The sequence below is a fragment of the Equus caballus genome, chromosome 10 (genome assembly GCF_041296265.1).
Source record: "Equus caballus isolate H_3958 breed thoroughbred chromosome 10, TB-T2T, whole genome shotgun sequence".
In the NCBI taxonomy this organism is placed as follows: Eukaryota; Metazoa; Chordata; class Mammalia; order Perissodactyla; family Equidae; genus Equus; species Equus caballus.
The window spans coordinates 14,524,936-14,548,689 of NC_091693.1; the positions used below are offsets into that span (position 1 = coordinate 14,524,936).

Below are 23,754 nucleotides of genomic sequence, written 5' to 3' on the forward strand. Positions count from 1 at the left end.
GAAAGCAGGGACAGAATCCAGGGTGGGGAAGCCTGGGACCCAGCGCAGGGGCCGTACTTCTTTTGCAGCCCACACACATACGTCTACCAGCAGAAGCGTCTCCTGACAGTTCTCTCCAGCATCGCACTTCCTGTATCCACCTGCGATCCATTCGACGGGTGTCTGAGCCGAGTTTGGCTGCATCCTCACCATGACTCCCTGTTGACAGATCAGATTAGCTGGAGAGAAGCAATCACCAGGGTCTGGAAAAGCCGGGGAAACAGCGGTGTCTGTCCCTCCAGGTCCCAGGCTTGGAGGTGATCACGTTCTTGAGTCGCACTCTAGATGACCTGGCCGTAGAGTCCTTCAATGTCAGATTTAGAAGGGATCTTGGAAGTCTGAGCCCTACCTCCTTTCTTTGTCTTGTTTTTGCTCAAACATCTGCAGGGACCTCTCCCAATCTCCTGGAGGAAGGCAACTCCTCCCTTGGGAGTGAGAGAGATGGAGGGCTCCTTCTCAGCCTGAGCCAATTTCCACTGTCCTCGCTGGGCCTCAAGGCCCTCATCCAGGTAATGAGGAGGGTAGCGTGACACCATGTATTTCTTTTCCCTGAGGAACCACATGTTCTAAACAAAAAGATGCAAAGGCCTGCCGTGCACTGAGCATTTACTACGAGCCTGGCTGTCCTGATTGCTCCCTGGATTAGCCCCTTGACACCTCTCAAGGAGCTTTTGTGCCTCGATCACTTTATTTCCCCACAGCAACCCCCAAAGGAGGTCGTGTTATCATCACCACCCCATTTCAAGACAGGAAACAGAGGCAGAGGAGTTGTTAAGTAGCTTGCTCGATGTCCCACCACCAGTCAGGGTCCGAACTGGGCTCAGATCTCAGGTGTTCTGGCCCCTTGGGGTGAGTGATGGGGAAGAGAGAGATCAATGACCGTCCTTGCCTACCTCAGACCCTGTGGCCCTCAGGAGTCTGCGTGAAAACCACAAGCCCAGATCTTCTCTCAAGGCCATCACATGGTCTGCTGAGATGCATCCACTGAGGCAGAAACTCAGCATCCATAAACATAGGTAACATTCAGGACAGCCCTACGAAGGGGGACCGCTCATTTCCTCACATCACAGACGACAGAATTACGGCTCCTGCTACCCTCCTCCCAGCCTTACTCTGCTCTCCCCATCCCCATCTTCCCCACCTTGCTCAATGGCAGCTCCTTCAACAGTTTTCAGGTCATTCCTGACCATCCCCTCTCTCTGACACCCTGTGTTGGACCCATCAGGAAATCCTGTTGTCTTAAACTGCAAGATACCCCCTGAACCTGACCAGGTCTCGCCACCTCTGCTACTTCCATGACGCCCCTGGCTCTCACCTGCTTCCTCCTGGGTCTCCATGGGGGTCCCCTCCTCCACTCCTACCTCCCCCTCACTCCATTCTCCACCCAACAGCCAGAAGGATCCCCATAAAGGTAAGTTGATTCATGTCACTTCTCTTCTCAGAAGCCTCCAATAGGTCCCCATCCCACTAGAATCGAATTCTAAGTCCTTAAATTGGCCCCAAGGGCTCTAGGTGATCTGGCCTCCCCCTCCCTCTCTGTCTCTCTGTCCTGCTCTGTTCTCCGTTGATCACATTGTTGGAGCCACGTTGGCCTCTAGGCTCCTCCTTGAACACACAGCAGGCATATGCCCACCCAGGGCCTTTGCATACACTCCCTTGCTCCTGACTCTCTGGAATTGTCTCCTCCCTCCTGAATTGCTTGAAAGAGGCTCAAAGAGGTGGTGATCCTCAACAGCTGGTTCAGCGGCAGAGCTCAGATGGGAGCCCACGTCCCTCTAATTCAGACTTTAAGCTCTTAACTGTTGTGCTTTCCTGACTGTGCTGCCCCACTCTTCTCCCTGGGACCACTGCCCAATTGTTTAGGGGTGGTCAAGGAGCTTCATGTTCCAGCCCTTTCATTCTTCCTCAGCTTGGGGTCCTGCTGTGGCCCATCTTGGGCAGCCTGTGCACTTGTCCCAGCCCTCTGCAACCCTATGCCTTCTCAGGGGCTGCTCTGGCTCCAGGAGTGCCCTTCTCTCCTCCACATATTCCCTGACCTCTTGTCGTACCCAGCTTCTGATGCCTGGTCTTGCCGATGGTCAGGAAATACTTGCTAAACTGCTGAGCTGAGCAGATCCAGGGAAGCCAAACACATCCTCCAAGATCTGGTTCCAATGTCGAAAGCTAACCAAACATGGATTGTGATAGGAATATTCATTTGTGGCATAAAAGCTGTGTTTCATGTGACATGTGTGTGGTGTGTGTAGTGTACATGTACGGTATGTGTGCAGAGGTGTAGTATTTGTGTGGTGTGTATGGGGTTTGTGATATGCATATGTCATGTTTGTATGGAGTGGGTAGTGTGTGCGTATGGAGTGTTAGGGATGTGTGGGGTATGTGTGTGTGTAGTGATACTGTGTGTGTGATGTATGTGGTATGTGTTTGTTGTGAGGGAGTGGCATGCTGTGTGTTCTGTGTGTCTGTGTTTTGTTTGTATGTGGTATGTGGTGTATTGCGTGTGAGGTGGGCGGTCTGTATAGTGTGTAAGGTTTGTGGTGTGTGTGGTACATGTGAGGTGTAAGGAGATGTGTGTGTGGTAAGGGATGTGTGGTGTGTATGTGGCATGGTGTGTGTGTGTATTGTGTGTTGTGTGTGTGTGTGTGTAGCGTGCGTTCTGTCTGAACTGTTTCTGAAACACCTTCTGGATTACGAATGTCAGCTGGTCCCAGCAATGAGTGTTGGACAACTAAACCAGCATTAATCAGAAGGAGAGACTCAGACTCTGCCCCTCCCTGCTCAGCCCCCTTCCGTGGCTCCCCTGCCCTCAGGAGAAAGGCCAACTCCTCAGCCTGGCCTTGTGGGGACATCACCAGGCCCCCACCCACCTCTCTGGTCCCCCACCAATATCCATTCCCAAGATACAACAGTTCATTTCTTGGCTCCTTGGCCTTGCCCGAGCTCTTCCTTCTGCTTGAAATGGTTTTCCCTTCATTGCCCACACCCACCACGTCCACCCGGAAAACTTGTAATCACCCGAGGCCCGGCTATATCCCGTCCTCTTGATGAGCCATCTCAGGCAGAGCCAAGGATGCCTTCCTGAAAACAGCAGGCTCAGCCCACCTCCAGACCTTTGCACATGCTGTTCCCTCTGCCTGCTCCTGACCTTTTCCTCTTCTACAAATAAACTACAGCTCATCTTTAAAACACAGCTCACAGGTCACCTCCTCTGTGCAGGCCTCCTTGATACCAACCCCCAGGAGATAAGTATTTTCCCTCCTCTGAGCTCCCCAGATCCCTCATCCCTGTGACCATCTGCTGTGACCACCTGCTCTGTGATGTCTCCCCTCTTAGTCCTGGAGGCCCTTTGGGCAGGAACAGGGTCTGAGTCCTCTGGGGTCTCCACAGGAGACCTTGGAATCCTGTATGAACTCACTTCAGCAAATAAATCCCGGGCACCCATCCTGAGCTAGCTCTTGTGCTGTCCACGTCTGGAAACCTCGGGTCAGTGACGTCCAGGCCCTGTCCTCAGGCCTCCAGTCCAGCCAGAGGCATCCAAGCACAAAGAGGAAAGACTGCTGAACTCACTCAGTGACTTCTCTGTGTAGTGGGGCACCTGGGAAGATCAGTGAGCTCCACGGGTGTGAGCTCATTGCCTCCCTTCCTTTGCTTTAAAATGTATGACCCCATAGGCAACAGTACTTCGTAGCATATCACAGCCAAAGAAGAGACATTTTCAAAGTTGCTGAATGGCAGAGTTGACAGAAGCATTGAGTACCAGGAGGCCGAATCAGAGACCACAGTTTGTATCTACCCCTGTGAGGACAAAGCTCAGTGCCCTCCATGCTGGAGCGTGTCCTTTGTAGCACTGCCATAGCATGATGCCATAACAGATTAGTGTTGGTCTTTACCTCTGTTGCTTTGGGCACTGAGAACAGTCAACAGCCAGGTGGGCCTTGGGGAGAGTTGCAGACCCATTCCAAATCTGGTCTGTGCTTTCTCTCCTCTGTAAACAGATCACAGGGAATTCCCATGAGCCCAGAGTTTGGGTGGAGAAAGAGGCAGGAAGAACAGCTGCCGTGGGCGTCGGAGCCACCTACTGGGGCTTTCACCTGTGCCCTGCATGCCTGCTTGAGCCTGATCCCACACACAGCTTTTTAGTAGACGACAGATGCTGCTGTGCATGCCCACCGTTGTTGTTTGGAAGCTTGACTACACCCAGTAGGTGATGTGCAGTTTAGGTCACAATGCCCTTTGTGTTTGCAGCCGGGTGCCTTTAGCTTGCAGTGAGGGCCCTCCTCAGGGCTGCATATGGCAGACGTCTCACTGTAACTTCACATGGCTGAAAGAGAGCTAGCTACCTCTGGCTTCTACCTGTAAGGATGCTGTGATGGCTAATTTTACGTTCAACTTTATGCTAAGGGATGCCCAGACAGCTGGTAAGACATTACTTCCGGGTGTTTCTGGGAGGGCGTTTCCGGAAGAGAATGGCATTTGACTCAGTGGACTGAGTAAAGACGGCCCTCACCCGTGGGAATGGGCTGCTTCCAATCCATAGAGGGCCTGAACAGAGCAAAAAGGTGGAGGAAGGAGGAATTTGCTCTCTGCTTGGGCTGGGACTTCCATGTTCTCCTGCCCTTGGACACCGACCCTCTTGTTCTCCGGCCTTCAAACACGGACTGAGAGTCTCATCATTGGCTCCCCTGGTTTCAGGCCTGAGCTTTGGACTGGCACTCCACCACCAGCTTCCCTGACAGCAGATCCTGGCACCTCTTAGCCTCCATAATTGCATGAACCAATTCCTCATAATAAATCTTTCCACACACCTCTATATATCCTGTTGGTTCGGTTTCTCTGGAGAACTCTAAGACAGGGCACTAACCCTATTCTCAAGGCTCCACCCTCGGAACCTAATTACCTCCCAAAGTTCCCAGCTCCAAAAACCTCCACACTGGGGTTAGGGTGTCAACATACGAATTCTGGGGGAACACAAATATTCAGCCCAGTGCACCAGGCATCAGATTCCACTGGGGCCCAGTGACAAGCCTGGAGAGCTTTCCAAATGTTGGAGTGCTACGTGCAGAAAGAACCATGGATTTTCTCCAAAACCTGGAGTTCTGCACTGTGGTTCTCTTACTGGAGCTTATAAGATGTTTCATACCAAATGTGCTCGGTTGGAAACATCAATGTTAATATCTAAATATAATCACCTAGGAGTTATTTAGAAGAATATTTTAGTGTTTCCAAGTGGACTATTTTGGTGGGAGGAGGCTAGGGTTAATTTCTAGTATAATTTTTTGTGATTTCCATGGTTCGTCCTTTTTCTGATTTATGGCTCTTTCCCACATGACCTGTCTTTTCCGGTTGCCCCTATTTGGCATTAAAATGTATCCGCATTTATCAGCACAGGATTTGCTTCTTCAGAGCCAGTGTGAGGGTTGGTCAAGTCTGAGTTCCTCTTACAGCAAGGAAGGTTTTTGCCCAATTGTATTGGCGAAACCAGGTTACAAGAGTCTAAAATCCATTGCAAGCGACTGATCCATTGCAAAAATACCAACTGTTGGCTACTCCAGAAGAAAAAAGCACTGGAATTGAGATTTCTTTTTGTATTTGCAGACTTTTATTGCTAAACCTGCCTGGCGTCCCTCAGGCTAGATTTACAGCATTTGATGCAATGCACCACTTTTCTCTTGCAATAACCCCTGTAAGGGTCAATACAAATTGAAAAAGCAAAAAAATTTATCTTTTCCGTGGAGCAAAAAGGGAAAGACAGCCCACTTTCTTCAGAAAATGTATAATTATAAATTCTTTCTCTGTCCCTTTGAGATGTATGGAAATCTTTAAAAAATGTAAATAAGCCCCTCGCCAGCCTTACAACCCAGGGATGTCTTTCTCAAGTACAGGAAAGCCATCTCTTTGAAATGCAATCAGCAGGGAAGACAGCACCCTGTCTCCCAGCTTCTGGGGAGGGCAGGAGCCTAACTGAGGTGGACACCTCACTCCTGGTGCAAAATGACCTCCAGTCGTAAAGGGATGAGCAGGTTATTCTTCGTTTGGATAAAGTCAGTTAACTAACACAGATGGTGGCCCCAATTACCAGATGAATTTAGAATGAACTCAGTGTGACCAATGGCCCCATCAAGTCCTCCTACATGAGGACTCGTATTGTTTACCTTGAGAACACGTGTGTGAGGGGCAGTATCTGCCTGGGTAGATAAGGGGTGAGCTGTCCTTCTGTCTTTGCGGTTCCCTAGCGGATTGCCTGTGGTGCACGTCACATTCTGGTTTAATGCTCATTCAGTAATAAAACTGTCTTTTTTGTCTTGTAGCCGTGTGGAGAGGTTTTCGATCACGGAGAAGACCCCAATATTGCGGATATGGTTCAACAGATATCTGGAAGGTTGGGCCATGCAGCCCTGCAGGTCCAATGAGGAGGACAGCCCACCTAGAGGATGAAGATTAAATCAGAGAACTCAAAGCACAGACCACTGAAATTCCTAAGACCCAGGAATCCCAGATGCGCCCTCTCCCTGGTCAGAGCAGGAGATCAGCCTCTTCGTCCCTCCTCCCTTAGACCGGACATCGGGGTCCTCAACCTCCCACCCCCAAACCCATGAGTCAGGAACTCAGGCCACCTCCAACCTCAGGACCAGTGAATCCAGATCCTAATCCCGTCATCCTTGAGACCATCAGTACTCACCTCCCCTGAGATTTATGGAACCACGGTAACAACGAATGGTGCCCTTGGGGCAGGTAACAATATCAGAGTTCTCTGAGCAGGATCCAAACAACTCAACACAGGCAGGACACTGCAGGTCTCCAGGGACAGGGGGAGCTGGGGAGCAGAGAGAAGGTTGGGGTGCACAGCTCTGCTCCTCCCGGCAGCCACCTTCTTTGTGACCCGGAGCCCCTTGTCTCTGGGCCCCATCTCTGTCCCTGGTCCCACCCAGCATGCTGGGATCCCACACCTGGACGGGGGATGGCGTCCAACAGGACACTGCTGCTGTCGGCCCTGTTGCACCCACTGGCGGAGCAGAACCGGGCGTAGGAGGCGACGAGCATTCCGGGGGGCCCCGAGTGGACGGTGACAGTCGGGGATTCATGTGTCCTGATCTTGCTGCAGCCCTTGCTCCCCACTATGAGTGATCTGTGTCCTGAGGGGTGAGACAGTGAGAGCCGGGCTGAGGGAGGGAAGCTCCGAGGGAGGCAGGAGCTCAGGAGACAGAGGGTGGGTGCAGGTTCCCTGAGCACAAACAAGAGCACGGGTCACCTGGAATGTGGGGAAGACAGTGGGGGGGCCAGAGGCTGGGTCCTCCTCCAGCGCTGCCAGCTCTCAGTTCTTGTGCCAACGTCACCTTTGCAGCAGAGGCTGCCCTGAGTACCCATTATCACCGTGCAACCTTCCCCTCACTCTCTCTCTCTCCTTTCTCTGGGGGATTTCGCGCCACACCTCTTATCTCCACACCATATCTTGCTCTCTGTTTTGGCCATGTTTCTGTTTCCCCCGGCTCATAAAGCTGCACAAAGGCAGGTGCAGTGGGATCTAGGGTGCCTGGCACACAGCAGATGCTCCATAAACCTTGAATGAAGCCTATGGGTCCCCCTGTGCCAGCTCTACTCTCAGCCCTTTGCATGGACTATCGAGTCTATCCACACGACCACCCAGCAAGGTAGGTAGTATTATTGCTCCCAGTTTTCAGAAGGGGAAAACAAGGCACAGAAAGAAGAAGAGTTGGGTTTAGAGCTCCAGGTGTGAAGGGACCTGGGCAGGAAAGCAGGGACAGAATCCAGGGTGGGGAAGCCTGGGCCCCAGCGCAGGGGCCATACCTCTTGCACAGCCCACGCACCTACGTCTACCAACAGAAGCGTCTCCTGACACATCTCTCCAGCCTCACACGTCTGGGACCCTCTCGCGGTCCATTCGACGGGTGTCTGAGCCGAGTTTGTCTGCAACTTCACCATGACTCCCCGTTGACAGGTCAGGACAGCTTGGTTGGATGAAGCAGGGTCTGGGAAAGCCATGGAAACAGCCGTGTCTGTCCCTCCAGGTCCCAGGCTTGGAGGTGATCACATTCCTGAGTCACACTCCAGGTGACCTGGCCACAGAGTCCTTCAATATCAGACTTTGAAGGGACCTTGGAAGTCTGAGCCCTACCTCCTTTCTTTGTCTTGTTTTTGCTCAAACACCTGCAGGGACCTCTCCCAAGCTCCTGGAGAAAGGCAACTCCTCCCTTGGGAGTGAGGGAGATAGAGGGCTCCTCCTCAGCGTGAGCCAATTTCCACTGTCCTCGCTGGGCCTCAAGGCCGTCATCCGGGTAATGAGGAGGGTAGCGTGACACCATGTATTTCTTTTCCCTGAGGAGCCACATGTTCTAAACAAAAAGACGCAAAGGACTGCCGTGCACTGAGCATTTACTACGAGCCTGGCTGTCCTGATTGCTCCTTGGATCAGCCCCCTGACACGAGCCGAGGAGCTTATGTGTTTTGATCACTTTATTTCCCCACAGCAACCCCAAAGTAGGTGGTGTTATCATCATCACCCCATTTCAAGATGGGAAACAGAGGCAGAGGAGTTGTTCAGTAGCTTGCTCGAGGGCCCACCACCAGTCAGGGGACTCAGAACTCAGGCGTTGTGGCCCCTTGGGGTGAGCGATGGGGAAGACAGGAATCAATGACCGTGCTTGGCTACCTCGGCTCCTGTGGCCCTCAGGAGTCTAGTGTGAAAACCCTGAGCCCAGATCTTCTCTCAAGGCCATCACAGTGAGTTGTCCCTTGAGGCAGAAACTCCCGGGCTGATGACGCAGCATCCATAAACATAGGTAATCTTCAGGACAGCCCCATGACGGAGGACCACTCATTTCCCTACATCACAGACGACAAAATCACAGCTTCTGCTGCTTTCCTCCCAGCCTTCTCTGCTCTCCCCATCCCCATCTGCCCCACCTTGCTCAATGGCAGCTCCTTCCAGCAGTTGCTCAAGACATTCCTGACAATCCCCTCCCTCTGACACCCTGTGTTGCGCCCATCAGGAAATCCTGTTGTCCTAAGCTGCAAGATACCCCCAGAACCTGACTAGGTCTTGCCACCTCAACAGCTTCCAAGATGCCCCTGGCTCTCACCTGTTTGCTCCTACGTCTCCATGGGGGTCTCCAAAATACTTGCTAAACTCCCACCTATCCCTCACTCTGTTCTCCACACAACAACCAGAAGGATCCCCATAAAGGTAAGTTGATTCCTGTCTCTCCTCTGCTCAGACCCTCCATAGGTGGTCTGAATCCCATCCGAGTCAGAATCGAATTCTAAGTCCTTAAATTGGCCCCAAAGGGTCTAGGTGATCTGGCCTCCCCCCCCCCCCCCCCCCCCCCCCCCCCCGTCTCTCTGTCCTGCTCTGCTCTGCCTTGATCACATTGTTGGAGCCACACTGGCCTCTAGGCTCCTCCTTGAACACACAGCAGGCATATGGCCACCCCAGGGCCTTTGCATATACTCTCTTGCTCCTGACTCTCTGGAATTGTCTCCTCCTTCCTGAATTGCTTGAAAAAGGCTCAAAGAGGTGTTGACCCTCAATAGCTGGTTCAGTGGCAGAGCCCAGACAGGGAGCCAACATGTCTCTGATTCAGACATCAAGCTCTTTAACTGCTGTGCTCTCCTGGCTGGGCCGACCCACCCTTCTCCCTGGGAGCACCGCCCAGTTGCTTAGGGGAGGTCAAGGCCCTTCATGTTCCAACCCTTTTGTTCTTCCTCAGCTTGGGGTCCTGCTGTGGCCCATCTTGGGCAGCCTGTGCTCTTGTGCCAGCCCTCTGCCACCCCCATGCCTTCTCAGGGGCTGCTCTGGCTCCAGGAATGCCCTTCTGTCCTCCATATATTCCCTGACCTCTTGTCGTACCTAGCTTCTGATGCCTGGTCTTGCCGATGGTCAGGAAATGCTTGCTAAACTGCTGAACTGAACAGAACCAGGGAAGCCAAACACATCCTCCAAGAGATCTGGCTCCAATGTCGAAAGCTAACCAAGCATGGATTGTGATAGGAACATTCATTCGTGGCATAAAAGCTGTGTTTCATGTGGCATGTGTGTGGTGTGTGTAGTACACGTGTATGGTATGTGTGTGGGGGTGTAGTATGTGTGTGGTGTGTAGGGGTTGTCTGCAGTGTGTTATATGTGTATGGCATGTTTGTATGGTGAGTGTAGTGTGTGTGTATGGTACATGATGTTTGGTGTGTGTGTGTGTGTAGTGACACTGTGCGTGTGATGTATGTGGTATGTGTTTGTTGTGAGGGAGTGGCATGGTGTGTGTTCTATGTGTCTGTGTTTTGTTTGTATGTAACGGGTGAGGTGGGTGGTCTGTATAGTGTATAAGGTTTGTGGTGTGTGTGGTACATGTGAGGTGTAAGGAGATGTGTGTGTGGTATGGGATGTGTGGTGTGTATGTGGCCTCATGTGTGTGTGTATTGTGTGTTGTGTGTGTGTGTGTAGCGTGCATTCTGTCTGAACTGTTTCTGAAACACCTTCTGGATTACGAATGTCAGCAGGTCCCAGCGATGAGGGCCGGACAACTAAACCAGCATTAATCAGAAGGAGAGACTCAGACTCTGCCCCTCCCTGCTCAGCCCCCTTCCGTGGCTCCCCTGCCCTCAGGAGAAAAGCCAACTCCTCAGCCTGGCCTTGTGGGGACATCACCAGGCCCCCACCCACCTCTCTGGTCCCCCACCAATATCCATTCCCAAGATACTCCAGGTCGTTTCCTGGCTCCCTGGCTTTGCCCGAGCTCTTCCTTCTGCTTGGAATGGCTCTCCCTTCATCGCCCACACCCACCTCGTCTACCTGGAAAACTTGTAATCACCCGTGGCCTGGCTGTACCCCGTCCTCTTGATGAGCCATCTCAGGCACAGCCAAGGACGCCTTCCTGAAAACTGCAGCCTCAGCCCACCTCCAGGCCTTTGCACATGCTCTTCCCTCTGCCTGCTCCTGTCCTTTTCCTCTTCTTCAAATAAGTTAGAGCTCATCTTTAAAACACAGCTCACAGATCACCTCCTCTGTGCAGGCCTCCTTGATACCCACCCCCAGGAGATAAGTATTTTCCCTCCTCTGAGCTCCCCAGACCCCCTCCCACACAGCCCTGTGACCATCTGCTCCGTGACGTCTCCCTTCCTAGTCCTGAGCAGGGATGGGGTCTGAGTCCTCTGGGATCTGCATGGGAGACCTTGAATCCTGCATGAACTCACTTGCAAATAAATCCCGGGCACCCATCCTGAGCTAGCTCTTGTGCTGTCCACGTCTGGAACTCTCCGGTCAGTGACGTCCAGGCCCTGTCCTCAGGCCCCCAGTCCAGCCAGAGGCATCGAAGCACAAAGAGGAAAGTTTGCTGAACTCACTCAGCTCTTTTCTTAAAGTTGTAGGGTCAGGGTGCCATGGGCAGACAAGGAAACTGAGGCTCAGACCGGGACGGCACTTCTTCCCTCTCTGAAGTCCCTTGACCCCTCCCTGCATGCAGCGGCCATTCCCATGGAGACACTCCAGGCCACTTTCAGTCTGCCCCTTGAGTGGTTTCCGTGAGGAAGTGGGGACCCCCCCAGTGTCCCCATTTGGCTCTTGCTTGCCCTGTCACACTGGGAGCACCCTCAGTGTTCTCTGGTCTTCTTCCCTAGGCAGCAGGGCTGCTGGGGTGCTCCAGGACCATGGGTGGGGTGGGTGTGAGTGGGGTGAGGTGATCGGGGAGAAGTGGGAGACCCAGGGTTACCCTAGGCCAGGGGTGTGGAGAATGGAATTGGAAGCAGTGAGTCACTCCCAGCATGAAAACCAGTGGGCGCTCCTGCCCTCACTTCCGCACTTGATGGAGAAAGTGGAATGCACAGCAGCCACCCTCTCCGCCCCTCTGACCACCCTCTCTGCTCTGGGGTTCCCCTCCCGCCTGGACAGGCCACCCTGACTTAGTCGGCCTAAACCTGATCATCAATTAAAACATCCAGCGGTGGGTTCCAGCCCTGAATATCTGTCGCCTGGACCATGTGCCCTCTCTCTCCCCTGCAACGGGACACCTCTTAGTGGCACCCCCATCGAAGTGCCTACCAGGAGAATCCCTCCGTTTGCACACCCTGAGTGAGGAGCAAACTCCTAAATTACTCGCGGGCACTGGCTTTGGTGGGATGTGTTCAGGTGTCCCACTTTCACAAGGGTCACAGTGCCCCAAGGCTGCAGTGCAGGGCACGGCCTCGTCTCCCGCACGAGGGACTCACCTTCATGGATGCAGTGCTCACGCACAGTCAGGGCCCCAATTTTTTCAATGTTATTAAGCAGGTTGCAGCCTGCTTGAGACGTGCACCCCTGCACTCTCAGATTGGTGAAGATGCCCCCTGTGGAAAGGAGGAGAGAGGGAGAGAGGCAGATGTTCCCAGTGGGAGCATGCAACCTTCAGGGGAGGCGCAGCTCCACGAAGCTAGGCCCACCCTCCTCCAGGTCCCAGACCTCAGCTACCCTCCCTCCCAGAGACCCAGATCCCGGCCCTCAGACCTCCCCTTCAGTGCCCCCAGGGACCCCGATGTCCCGCCTCACCTCCCCTGATCAGGAGGATCCCGTTGTAGCAATGTGTGTCCCCAGCAGGGCAGGTCAGCTCTGTTGCAGATGCACAGCCTTCTGTGGACAAGCAGACTGGGCACCGCACGGACCCCGGGACTGGGAGGTGAGAGACGGAGAGAGAGGAAGAGAGAGTTCTGCCTTCAGATCAGGGGTTTTGTCTCCACCCTGCTTTTGCTTGCCCCAGAAATCAATCTCCCCAGTCTCCCCCAAAACGTGCCCTCCTCGGGCTCCTGTCATGCAGGCCTGGGGTGCAGGGAATTAGGGACTGTCCCTCTGTGCTAACCTCACCCCCTCAGCCCTGTCGCTCCCCTCCTCCCCACACTCACTTTTCCCTCCTCCTCCTCCCCCTCCTCCCTCAGGCACCTGTTGGGGGCAATGAGTCCCAGACAGGGAAGGTGTTGGGGACATTGTTGCATAAGTCCTTGTTGCGGCACACGTGGGTGTAGGAGACGATGGAGAGGCCGGGCCCTGCCCTGTGCTGGGTGACACGGGCCTCGTGATCTGCCTCCGGGGTGCAGCCCTTGCTGACCACCAGGTTCACATGGGGTCCTGGACCAAGAGAGGGAGGGAGGCCGTGGTGGGGTCAGGACTCCGGGTCTTAGAGAGACGGTCTATATCGTGGCCTGGGGTGGCAGACTGGACAGATGGTAACTGGGCACCCAAGACTTTGCCCCTGCTGGGGAGGGGACAGCTCCTATTAGGAGGGGATGGGTCCTCTGAGTTCCCATAGGGAATGCAGGGAGGGCTGGGTGCGGGGAGGGATGTCTCTACACAGGAGAGGGTGGGAGCCAGGCTTGGGGCCTACGGGGCTTTTCTCACCATTCTCAGTGAGCAGCAGTGTGTCTTGGCAACCCCAGCCATCCTCACAGACTTGCTGATTCGTCACCGTCCAGTGGAGGGGCATGTCCGATACATTCTTCACAGCCTCACCTGTCCCTAACTGACAGGTCAGGGCCTGCACTCCTGAAATGGGAAGAGCAAATCCATCTCAGCCCATCCTCCAGGGAAGTCCCCCCAGGTTGGGGTCCTCACTCACGGGGCAGCATGAGGGCGATGCCCAGGAGGGCCAGCAGCAGGGCAGGGCTCATGATCAGGGCAGCTGGACTCTCTTGCTCCTGCTCTTTCTATCAGGAAACCGACACTTTTTATATCTCACCCCATCCCAGGCAGTTCAGGAAAGGGGTGGGGAGGGGAGGGCCTTGCTAAAGGAGGCCTGGGCCCACCCTCTGAATCTCAATGGCTTAAAGGCTGAGAAATCTGTGTCCTCCCTCCTCCCTCAGATCAGGGACTGAGAAATCTGGGTTGTCCCTCCTCCCTCAGATCAGGGGTCCAGGCCCCCAGCCCCCTCCTCCCTCATACCCAGGATACAGGCCCCCAACCCCCTCAACAGTTAGAATCTGAGGCATCCTGGCCCCCAGGACCACTGATCCAGCCCTCCTGAGCCCAGCTATCTGTGTCCCCACCCCCACCGTGTTTCAGGGTAGTTTGTGTTGCGGTTTCTTCATCTTCATGGCAACCTGGCCAACTTCAGGTCCCAGGTGGGGAAATGGCCCAACTGCCTGTGAGGACATTGTGTGGTGGGTATTGGCAGGTCCCCACATTTTCTCTATCCTAACCTCTGCCCTCATGGATTCCTACTTCTCTTTTCTTTCTCTTTCCTTCCTACATTGCTTTCCTTTCTATTCCCTTTTTCATAAGCTTTCCTCATGCTTTTCTTCTTCTTCTGTTCTCTCTCCTCCAGCACAACATGGCCCATAGAGTTTACACTTCCCACCACCCGGGAGGGAGCTGAAGTATGCCAGGGGGCGGGGCTGGTGGTGGAGACTGAATATCTGTGAAGGAATTAGGTATTCTTTGACAAAGCCAAGTTTCTTTGCCAGAAACAGATGGGAGCAGTGGTGTGCTGGAAAACCAGCTGGTCAGAAAAACAGCCTCAACACACCCCGCCTTATAGTGTTGGCCCATTTCTGTGGTGTAATCGCTTCTAACACATCTGATTTTAAGCTACCAACGGTTTGACCACCAGCTCCCAACATTCCTAAATATTTAACAATTGGCTTTTGCGAGCCTGTGCCAACCAGCTCTAGCACACTGGGTAGGAGAGAGACAGGAAAGAATGAGGAGTATCTGTCGGTGACTGCAGAGCCTCAATGTGGGTATCTGATAAGGAGAGAGGAAAGGGAGAAAGGAGAGGATGAGAAAAATATAGAGAAGAAAGAGCAATGACTATGTGCTTCCCAGTTGCATATTTAGTTTTGACACTTTGATGTGTTCTGTTTTATTTGTGTTTGCAAGTTTAAACTTTGCCACCTAGGCGGAAACATGTTTCTCTCATCTCCCACTGCATCTACACCACTACTGTGGTAGACCGTATGTACTTAATAAATATTTACTGAACGAATGAATGGAGAGGGAAATATGGCAACAGAAGCATCACTACATTTGTATAGGTTGTGCACTGTACAAACACCGTCCTTTCCCAACAGGGCACATTGATGCCGTCCGGAGTGGTGCCCTTTGGAGTTGTGTGTGCCCTCAAACAGTGTCCCTGGAGGAAGTAGGGAAAGAAGGGTGGGCAAAGAGGTACATAGAGTCATAGGTAGTCAGTTAAATGTCTTGTGTTAGTCTTACTTTTCCGAGGCTGGACTTCATGCCAGGCACAGTTCCAGTTACTGGGGATATAGGAAGAGCAAAAAGAATGAGGCTATTCCTTGTGTTGAGCTTGCAGCTTAGTGAGGGAGACAGACCCTAACAAATACATGAACACAGTAAAATGTTAGATGGTTCTGGCTTCTCTGCAGAGAGGGGAAACTAGGTAATGCGAAAAGAAGTGACTGAGCTGGGCTCAGGGAGGGCCTCCCTGAGGAGGTGACATTTGAGGCAAGAGCAGACTGAGAAGAAAGAGCCACCCATGGAAAGACACGCAGAAAGAGCATTCCAGGCAGAGGGAAGAGCAGGTGCAAAGGCCCTGAGGTGGGACCGTGCGTGGCTTATGTGAGGATTAGAGAGATAGCAGGTGGCTAGGCGATGGTGGGGGAGATGGAGAGTGATAGGAGATGAGATTGGAAAGGCTGGCAGGGCCAGCAATGCAAGACTAAGTCAGGACATTAAGGCAACCTTCCTGGGGGTCCTGCATCTTGCAAGAGGGAAATGCAGAGGCTAGGGGTGGGACTGTTTAGCAACAAGTCTGATAGTCCCCGGTGTGACACACTGTCTGCTACCAGGCTGATTCTGCTGCTTCCTGATTGTGTAGCCTTGGGTCACTGACGTCCCCTCTCCAAGCTTCATCGTCCTCCTCTGTAAAGTAGGTGTGATGGATATGTGCACCCTGTGGTCGTGGTAAGGAATGAGGGATATAACCCAAAGTCGATTCTCAACAAACAATAAAAATCATGAATATGATGAGCCCCCACTCTGTTCCAAGCCCTAGTCTAAGCACTGTGTGTGTTTCAACTCACTAAATCATGACCACAACTATGAGGGAGGTCCTATTCATAGTCCTATATTTTCGGTAAAGAAACTGAGCCCCAGAGGAGTTAAGTAACTTGCCCAAGGTCACACAATGTGGCAGAGATGACTGCCCACCAGAGATCCATGCTCCCTTCAGGGTGTAGAGATGTTACAAGGGGAGACTGCCCAGCCAGCGACTACATTTCCCAGCAACCCTTGCCTCTAGGTGAACCATGTGACTAGCTCCCACCTGCAAAGTGGGTGGAAACTGCCCAACTAGGGACTACATTTCCCAGCACCCCCTTGCCTCTTGTTGGACCAGATGACTAATTCCCACCAATGAAATGCAGGCAGAAATGACTGCTGTCACTTCTGAGCCTGAGTGGTTGAGAAGCAGGAGTGCCTTCTCCTTCCTCCATCTATGTTGAGTCCAAGGTGACCTTGGAGCCACATGCAAGACTCCGAGTCCTCGTAGACCTGATGTGCTAGGGGGTAGTCACACAATAAAGCAAACAACAACAACAATGATATGTTAGAATGAAATAAGGCATGCTTGGAGTGGCCTTTTTTCTTCCTTTTTCTTTAAAAGATGGTGTTCAGGGAAATCCTCTCTGAAAAGGCAACATTTAAGCAAAGCCATCAAGGAAGTGAAGGAACTAGCTCTGGGTCTCTGTGGGCATCTGAGCAGCAAGGAGGAGGCCCAGCTGGAGCAGAGAGAGGGAGAGATGAGAGCAGATGAAGTCAGAGAGAGAGGGGCTGGATGGTGAGGGCCTCCCGGGCCTTGTGGCCAGGACTGTGGCTTTATTCTGAGTGAGCTGGGCAGCCACTGAGGGTTCAGAGCAGAGGAGGGACGTGAGTGATGCGTGTTCTGTCAGGATGCCTGTGGTTGCTGGGTTGAGAGCAGAGAGCCCGGTGAGGAGGTGACTGCAGTAATCCAAGTGAGAGATGGCAGTGGCCCGACCATGTGGGAAGGAATCAGTTTCTGGATCTGTTCTGAAAGTGGAGTCCAGAGGATTTGCTGAAGGGTTGGTTGTGGGGTGTGAGAACAAGAGAGGAGCTGGGAAAACTCCAAGGTGGCCCCTCCCGAGATGGGCAAAGAGTCTGGGGCAGCAAACTGAGATCAGAAATTTGGCTTGGGATCAAGAATCTGAGGGCATCTTGAAATGCCTTTTGGATATCAGCTGTCAAGTCATAGTTGGATGTCAGCAGTCAAGTCCGTTTTGTCCCTCTGGTTCACTGCAGTGCCTCCAGGCCCAGGACAGCGCCTTGTACCCATTACACTTTTTGGGAATCAACAAATGAACAAGGCATGGACAATCAGAGTGTTTCCTGGACACTCCATGATGCGGGGTCGGTGAGCCGAGGAGTTGAAAGAAAGATTTCTTAGACTCTTAAGATCTGGCAGTAGCACTCTTTTATTTAGAGAATAGTGTAGCATGGGGACAGGACCCATGGGCAGAGCTTCTGCTGCCGCCGCTTCTGCTGCCCCCCGCTGGCATGGGGACAGGGCCCATGGGCAGGTAGAGCTGCTGCTGCTGCCCCCGCTGGCATGGGGACAGGACCCACGGGCAGTCAGAGCTCCTGCTGCCGCTTCGAGTTGAGGGTTAGTGCTAATTTTAAGGCATAGGTATGTAAGTCATCTGTTTACCAAGACAAAGGAAAGAACATGGAAAAAAATTAAAATGGTATCAGTGCAGGTGGGCTCTGGCCATTGGGTGGTCCCACAACTTTTAGATAAGAATCAAATGGGATTAAGTAAAGGTTAGAAAGGATAGAGGCCACCACCCTAAACCAGTTACATGAGATTGCCAGACAGCAACCAACTTAAGTTCTTGCCTTCCCCATTAAGAGTTTCTAGGGATAAGGTCATCTCTCCTCTTCTTCCTGGTACAGAGAGGGAGGCACCTTTTACAGATAGAGATTTACCTTACAAATGTAAATGTGTCCCAACAAGGGCAAGTTCCATTCCCCAGAGCCCCCTTCCCTGTCCCATTTTATCGAAAGCAATTAGTCCAAAACAATCCCGATGCCAAAGAGTCATATCTTGGGGTGGCCAATTTCAGGTCCCTGCAAGCTCATCCCCCCCTTCCTTCACAAATGCAAATGTCTCTCAAAAGGGCAAGCAAAATTCCAGTCCTCAGAGCCTGCTTCTCATCTGTAGTTTTAAAAACAACCAGCCTAAAATTCTCATCACCCCATACACAATATCTCTTACTGACTAAGAAAATACAGAGACACACAAAATTACCATGACTCCGGGACCCTGATAAACCCATTTTTTTGGTAAATCACATCAGGATCTCCATCGAGTACTCACACTGTGTGTGCTTGTGGAAGTAAATTGAGTTAAACGTAAAATTGCCTGGGTGATATGTATAGATTTACAGGCTGGTCCCTCCACTGCTCCTGGGATGAGAATCACTGCCTAAGGCCTATCTCTCTGAGAACAGAGAGAAGGAGACGGGGTGAAGGGTACCTGTCAAGGTGTGAGAGGTCTTAGGGAGAGAGGAGAGTGGAAACAAAGTCTTCTGAAACTCCCTGAGCACCTGCTATATGCAGATCACGCACATTATCATAATCACTTCTAGCATCACACCTGCCTGGTCATGTTTCACATGAGATGAAAGGGTTTTTTCTTCCATCAACAACCAATTCTCCAACTGGGTGTCCGAGAATTCAATTCAGTTCTGTCGGTGCAGACCCCCAGGTTGAAGGCTCAGTCCTGCAAGACTGCTCCACTTCAAATGCCAATTACAAACGGGGTGCCCAGGCCACCCACATGTCTGCCTGGTTGACTATAAATTAGGGGGTTCCCACAGCCCCACTCAGATTTTATCATTCTCTCGAATGACTCACAGAACTCAGGAAAGGGTTTTACTTACTATGACTGGTTTATTGTGAGGACACAACTCAGGAAGAGCCAAATGGAAGAGAGGCATGGGGCACAGTACAGGAGAAGGGGCATGGAGCTTCCATGGCGCCCCCTCCCCCCAGGCATGCCACCCTCCCAGCACCTTGATGTGTTTCCCAACATGGAAGCTCTGTGAACCCTGTCAGTTAGGGGTTTCTCTAGAAGTCTCGTTACCTAGGCTTGATTGGCTAAATCACTGGCCATTGGTGATTAATTCAATCTGTAGCCACTCTCCCTTCCCCAGAGGCTGAGAGGTGGGGCTGAAAGTTCCCAGGATCCAATCAAGACTTGGTCTTTCTGGTGACCAGCCCCCATTGTAGGCCCATCAACACTTACCTCATTAGAACAAAAGACACTCCTATCACCCTTACCAGTCAGAAAATTCCAAGGGTTTTAGAAGCTCTGAGCCAGGAAGAAGGACAAAGACCAAATATCTTTCTATGAAATCACATCAGGAAACTGAGGCTTCGTGAGGTGGGGTCACTTGCCCGGAGTCACACAAGCTGCAAATGGGAGAGCTGGGATTTGGACCCAGTCATGCAATATGTTGTCAGTTGGCACTTGGCATCTATATTCCCCCCATATCAGAAGAACCGAAAGGCCAATACTACCTTTTTTTCACCTCCTAACAAATGAGTTTCCACATCTAATTTAAATTCTGAGACACATTTGTGTGAGATTCAGAATGTGGAAGGGAGACAGAAGCCACTATTTCTGCTATTGGATTGGCTGATGTGTGGCAGACACAAGCTTTATGGGAAGACGCAGGTGTTTCTTTACTTCTGGGTGGGGGCTGTGGCAGTGTGACCTTGAAATCAGACGTCAGTGACAACTCCCTAACCTCCATTTCTCCAGCCTTTCAATTGTTTTAAAAGCACCTAATTCCCTATGTTAAAGACCTTTCTGATAGAAATACCTAGAGGGGTTTCTGTTTTCATGATGAAACTTTGAAAGGTACACCAGTTAAGCTTTTACCAATATCTATGGTGTTTTTAGCAACACATGGTAAATATGGCGGCCAGGGGTAGAAGTGAGAGAAAAGGGAGTAGTGGGGATCAGAGAGAGACCTTAGAATAAGAATGAGGGTTCCTGGGTCCTTGATATGAGTCCCGTGAAAATGGAGTTGGGGAGGGGAAGGAGGAATGGGAAGGGAGTGGGGCCAGCCTGGTGGTGCAGCAGTTAAGTTTGTACATTCCACTTTGGCGGCCCAGGGTTGGCCGGTTTGGATCCCGGATGCAGACCCATGCACCGCTTGTCAAGCCATGCTGTAGCAGGAGTCCCACATATTAAGTATAGGAATGTGAGCACAGATGTCAGCTCAGGGCCAATCTTCCTCAGCATAAAGAGGAGGATTGGCAGCAGATGTTAGCTCAGGGCTAATCCTCCTCAAAAAAAAGGGGGAAGGTAGGGATAGAGAGGTGGGGGTCTATCTGGAGATTCTCCTGCCTAGAGCTCTGGACAGAAAAGGCACAGCCCTGGAAGAGTGGTCCCCTAATCATATTGCATTCCTCCTCATAAAAGTTCTGTTTTAGAACCCACTGGGACTACCTGTCTGGGAGGTCTTCTAAAATTAAAGAAGAGGGCCAGCTGGTAGTGCAGCAGTTAAGTGCACATGATCTGCCCCCGTAGCCCGGGCTCCACTGGTTCAGATCCCTGGTGTGGAAGCCACGCTGTGGCAGGCATCCCACATATAAAATAGAGGAAGATGGGTACGGGTGTTAGCTTAGGGCCAATATCCTCACAAAAAGAGGAGGATTGGTGGCAGATGTTAGCTCAGGGCTAATCTTCATCTTGAAAATGAAAGTTAAGTTAAAGAAGAGCCTTCCCCAGGTGCTGAGGAAGAAAGGACCCCTAGGTTGATTCTCAAGTCTGCGATCTTGAGGCTGCAGAGCTGGCCCAAGGGCCACTACATATTATCTCCTATCCTTCAGGAAATGACTTCACCTTTATAAGTCTCAGTGTCCATATTTAAAAATGGTGACAATTCTTGCCTTGCAGGGAAGTCAAGTGATGAGGTTTAGAAATAGTGTGTATAGAGTGCCTCTCACCAGGCCAGCAGACCTGAGTTTGAAGTCCTGTCTTGTCACTCAGGGGCTGTGTAATAGTGTTGGGGTGGGGGCAGGAGTGGAATTTGGTGCTTGGTGTCATCTGTCCCCACTGGCATCTCAACACCCATGGTCCCTGTGTTAGCATGCTGGAGCTGCAGTAACAGTACCAGAAACCGGGCAGCTTAAACCATAAGATGTTTATTCTCCCACAGTTCTGGAGGATGGAAGTCCACGATCAAGGGGTCAGTGCGTTTGGTTTCTCTCGAGGCCTCTCTCTTTGGCTTGCAGGTGGCTGCCTTCTCCCTGTGTCCTCACGTGGTTTTTCCTCTGTGCCCACAAATCCCTGGTGTCTCTCTGTGTGTTCAGATCTCCTCTTCTTATAAGGACACCAGTCAGACTGGATTAGGGACCATCCGAAAGGCTTCATTTTAACCCAATCGCCTCTGTAAAGGCCCACAAATACAGTTACATTCTGAGGCTCTCACTCGGGGGAAGAGCTTCAACATACAAATTTTGGGGGGCACAATTCATCCCGTAACAGTCCCCTCCCCTCAGAAAGCTAGATCTCCATTCCCACAGTGATGATGTCATCAGGGACCCAGAGCTCATCCCCTAGAACGCTTATTCTCTCAGAGAAGGGATATATGGTATTAACAGAGAAAAGGGTGTCCGCTCTTGGCTTTTGTGATTCAAATGTCTCGGCCCCCAGGAGAATGGAAAGACTTTAAACAAAAGTGTGAGGAAAGCAAACTAAGATGGCTAAAAACAAAGGAACTGACAACATCAGATGTCGAGGAAGAGCAACTGGAACTTTCCCACATGGCTGCCCTGGCCTTTGGCCTACTGATAGCATGACCTCTAATTCCCAACCTCCCATTAATATCCCCAAGTCCAACCTTCTTTATGAGCATGTGACCTAATGGCCTTTGATCCTAAGTATTTCCCATCCCTTCCAAATCTCACACACAGTTTATCACTTCATAACACTACATGAGAAGATTCAAGAGCAGCTGAACTCACCCTTTAGAAGAAGAAACTTTCAGGCAGTGGTCACATACGTCTGATGATAATGACACTATCTTTTTCTGCAATGAGAGGATTTCTCTATGTGATGGGAGGGCAGGAACCTAGAGATCTGGCATCAGGAGGAAAGGAAACCAGAGAGAGATTCCCCATTGCAGGCGCATCCTTCACTGATCTAGTGCATGTCTCCATTGGATGGAGCAATGGATGGTAGCAGAGCCTTCAGGGTGGGCATCACCATGACCTTGGAGGTGAAGGTGGACTTCCACCAAAGAGGCTTCTACTTAGCAGTCAGGACCCAGCACAAAAGCAGACTCATCCCACCTGAGTAACTTGAGAAGCGATTGAAAACGAGATAATTGACAAAAGTATGAGCCTGTTGAGGAAACACAAGGGTTAGAGCAGTTCTCTGGTGCCGATAGCACTGGGTTTTTGTTACCATCCTGCTGGAACATGGGGACATTGCATCACAGAAGAGAGACAGAGACAGAGACAGAGAGAGAACACTATCTGGAGAGGGCTGTCAGAGAGGAACTGAACTCAGGCTGAATAATCTGCCCAGCCCCACAGTGACCCTGTAAGGAGGGAGCTGGGGAATTAACACCCCAACCTCACTCAATGTCCTCTCTTTGGTCTCCTTTGACTGGACCCAGCTGGAAGCCAGGAGATTCCATTGACATAGTTCTCCTAGCTCTGCCACCCACAGTGCAGAGCCACAGGGAGAAGGGGAGAGACTGAATCTGGACAAGGAAGCAGAAAGTGTTCAGCACAGTCCACCCTTTTCTCCCTCAGAATCCACCCTTTTCCTTTGTCCAGATGAAAATCAGAGTCCTCTATCCAGAAGACACAGAATTCCCGTCTGTTACCTAATCACTGTAATGTGCTATGGACAATGAGTCAGACCCCCAGAGTGTTAGACGACCAGTTCTTCATATACCACAGTGAGAGGAGGATGGAGGAGGAAATCCTATAAAACAAAGCTGCGAGGGTCCTGGCTGTGGAGCTGGTGGTAATCAGAGCTGCCTTATTCTACCACCCGTTCCACAGTCCTTACCACCTGCCAACACCTAGTTTAAACAATTGTTGTGTGATGCAAATCTTCATTCTGATGGGAAGAGAGTGTTTGATGGGCTTGTCTTTATTGAGTTTCTACAGTCTTCCTCTGAACAGGGCCACTTGCCAATGGAAATAGGAAGATGTACGCACGAACATATCACTTGGCTGCCAGAGTCCTCCTTGACCCAGCAGCCCAACCTCCCTCTGGTAGTCAGGTCCCCTCTGGCAATCAGCTCAGTGGCCTTCTTTGCTGCCTGTTGTTTGAGCAGCATGAGGAGCACAAAATGGCCAGGGGGCAGTCATGACTTCCAATTGATTGGAACTATGATGGGATTCCTCACCCACATCAACTCCAAAGTCACAGGGAGCAGAAGCAAAAGTCCTTTCAGTGGGCACTTAGGTGTACTAGAGTGAGGGGGCATTCCCTTATCACCCCCTTGTTTCATGGCCCCTGCATTCTGGCTGTGGGGGGAAGCGACATGATAGCCTGGCCACTTGTTTAAGACACACACCCAAGCTGGAATGGAGATGCACCAGACCAGTGAAGGACGGACCTGAGATGGGGAATCTCTCACAGATTCCTCTCCTCCCCTGTGCCAGATTTCAGGGTGTCTTGCCCTCCCCTCACATAGGGAAACCCAAACACTGGGGGAAAGGACGATACCTTTATTATCAGG

General features: G+C 51.7%; 1 protein-coding gene and 1 long non-coding RNA gene across 2 annotated transcripts; one reads left to right on the plus strand and one right to left on the minus strand.

Moving 5' to 3' along the window:
* The first annotated feature begins 4,277 nt into the window (after positions 1-4,277).
* LOC138915714 (uncharacterized) lies at positions 4,278-6,493 on the plus strand. The gene is made up of 2 exons (XR_011421866.1): positions 4,278-4,454; positions 6,345-6,493. It is a non-coding gene; the product is annotated as an uncharacterized lncRNA (long non-coding RNA).
* LOC138915713 (CD177 antigen-like) lies at positions 5,593-13,946 on the minus strand. Its single transcript, XM_070222982.1, has 9 exons — positions 13,626-13,946; positions 13,409-13,552; positions 12,953-13,138; positions 12,566-12,685; positions 12,250-12,366; positions 7,863-8,024; positions 6,984-7,169; positions 6,716-6,850; positions 5,593-6,460 (listed from the first exon to the last, which is right to left on the minus strand). The coding sequence occupies exons 1-9, from the start codon at positions 13,675-13,677 to the stop codon at positions 6,309-6,311; spliced, it is 1,254 nt and encodes a 417-aa protein (XP_070079083.1). The 5' UTR covers positions 13,678-13,946; the 3' UTR covers positions 5,593-6,308.
* Between the last annotated feature and the right edge of the window lie 9,808 nt (positions 13,947-23,754).

What these genes read in the sequence shown, in the direction of transcription:
- LOC138915713 (XM_070222982.1), bottom strand. Translation starts at nt 13,677, where the DNA reads ATGAGCCCTGCCCTGCTGCTGGCCCTCCTGGGCATCGCCCTCATGCTG. An exon ending in ACTGCTGCTCACTGAGAATG is followed by an intron (nt 13,139 to 13,408) that starts GTGAGAAAAGCC and finishes CTCTTGGTCCAG; the next exon opens with GACCCCATGTGAACCTGGTG. An exon ending in TGAGCACTGCATCCATGAAG is followed by an intron (nt 8,025 to 12,249) that starts GTGAGTCCCTCG and finishes TGGCTTTCCCAG; the next exon opens with ACCCTGCTTCATCCAACCAA.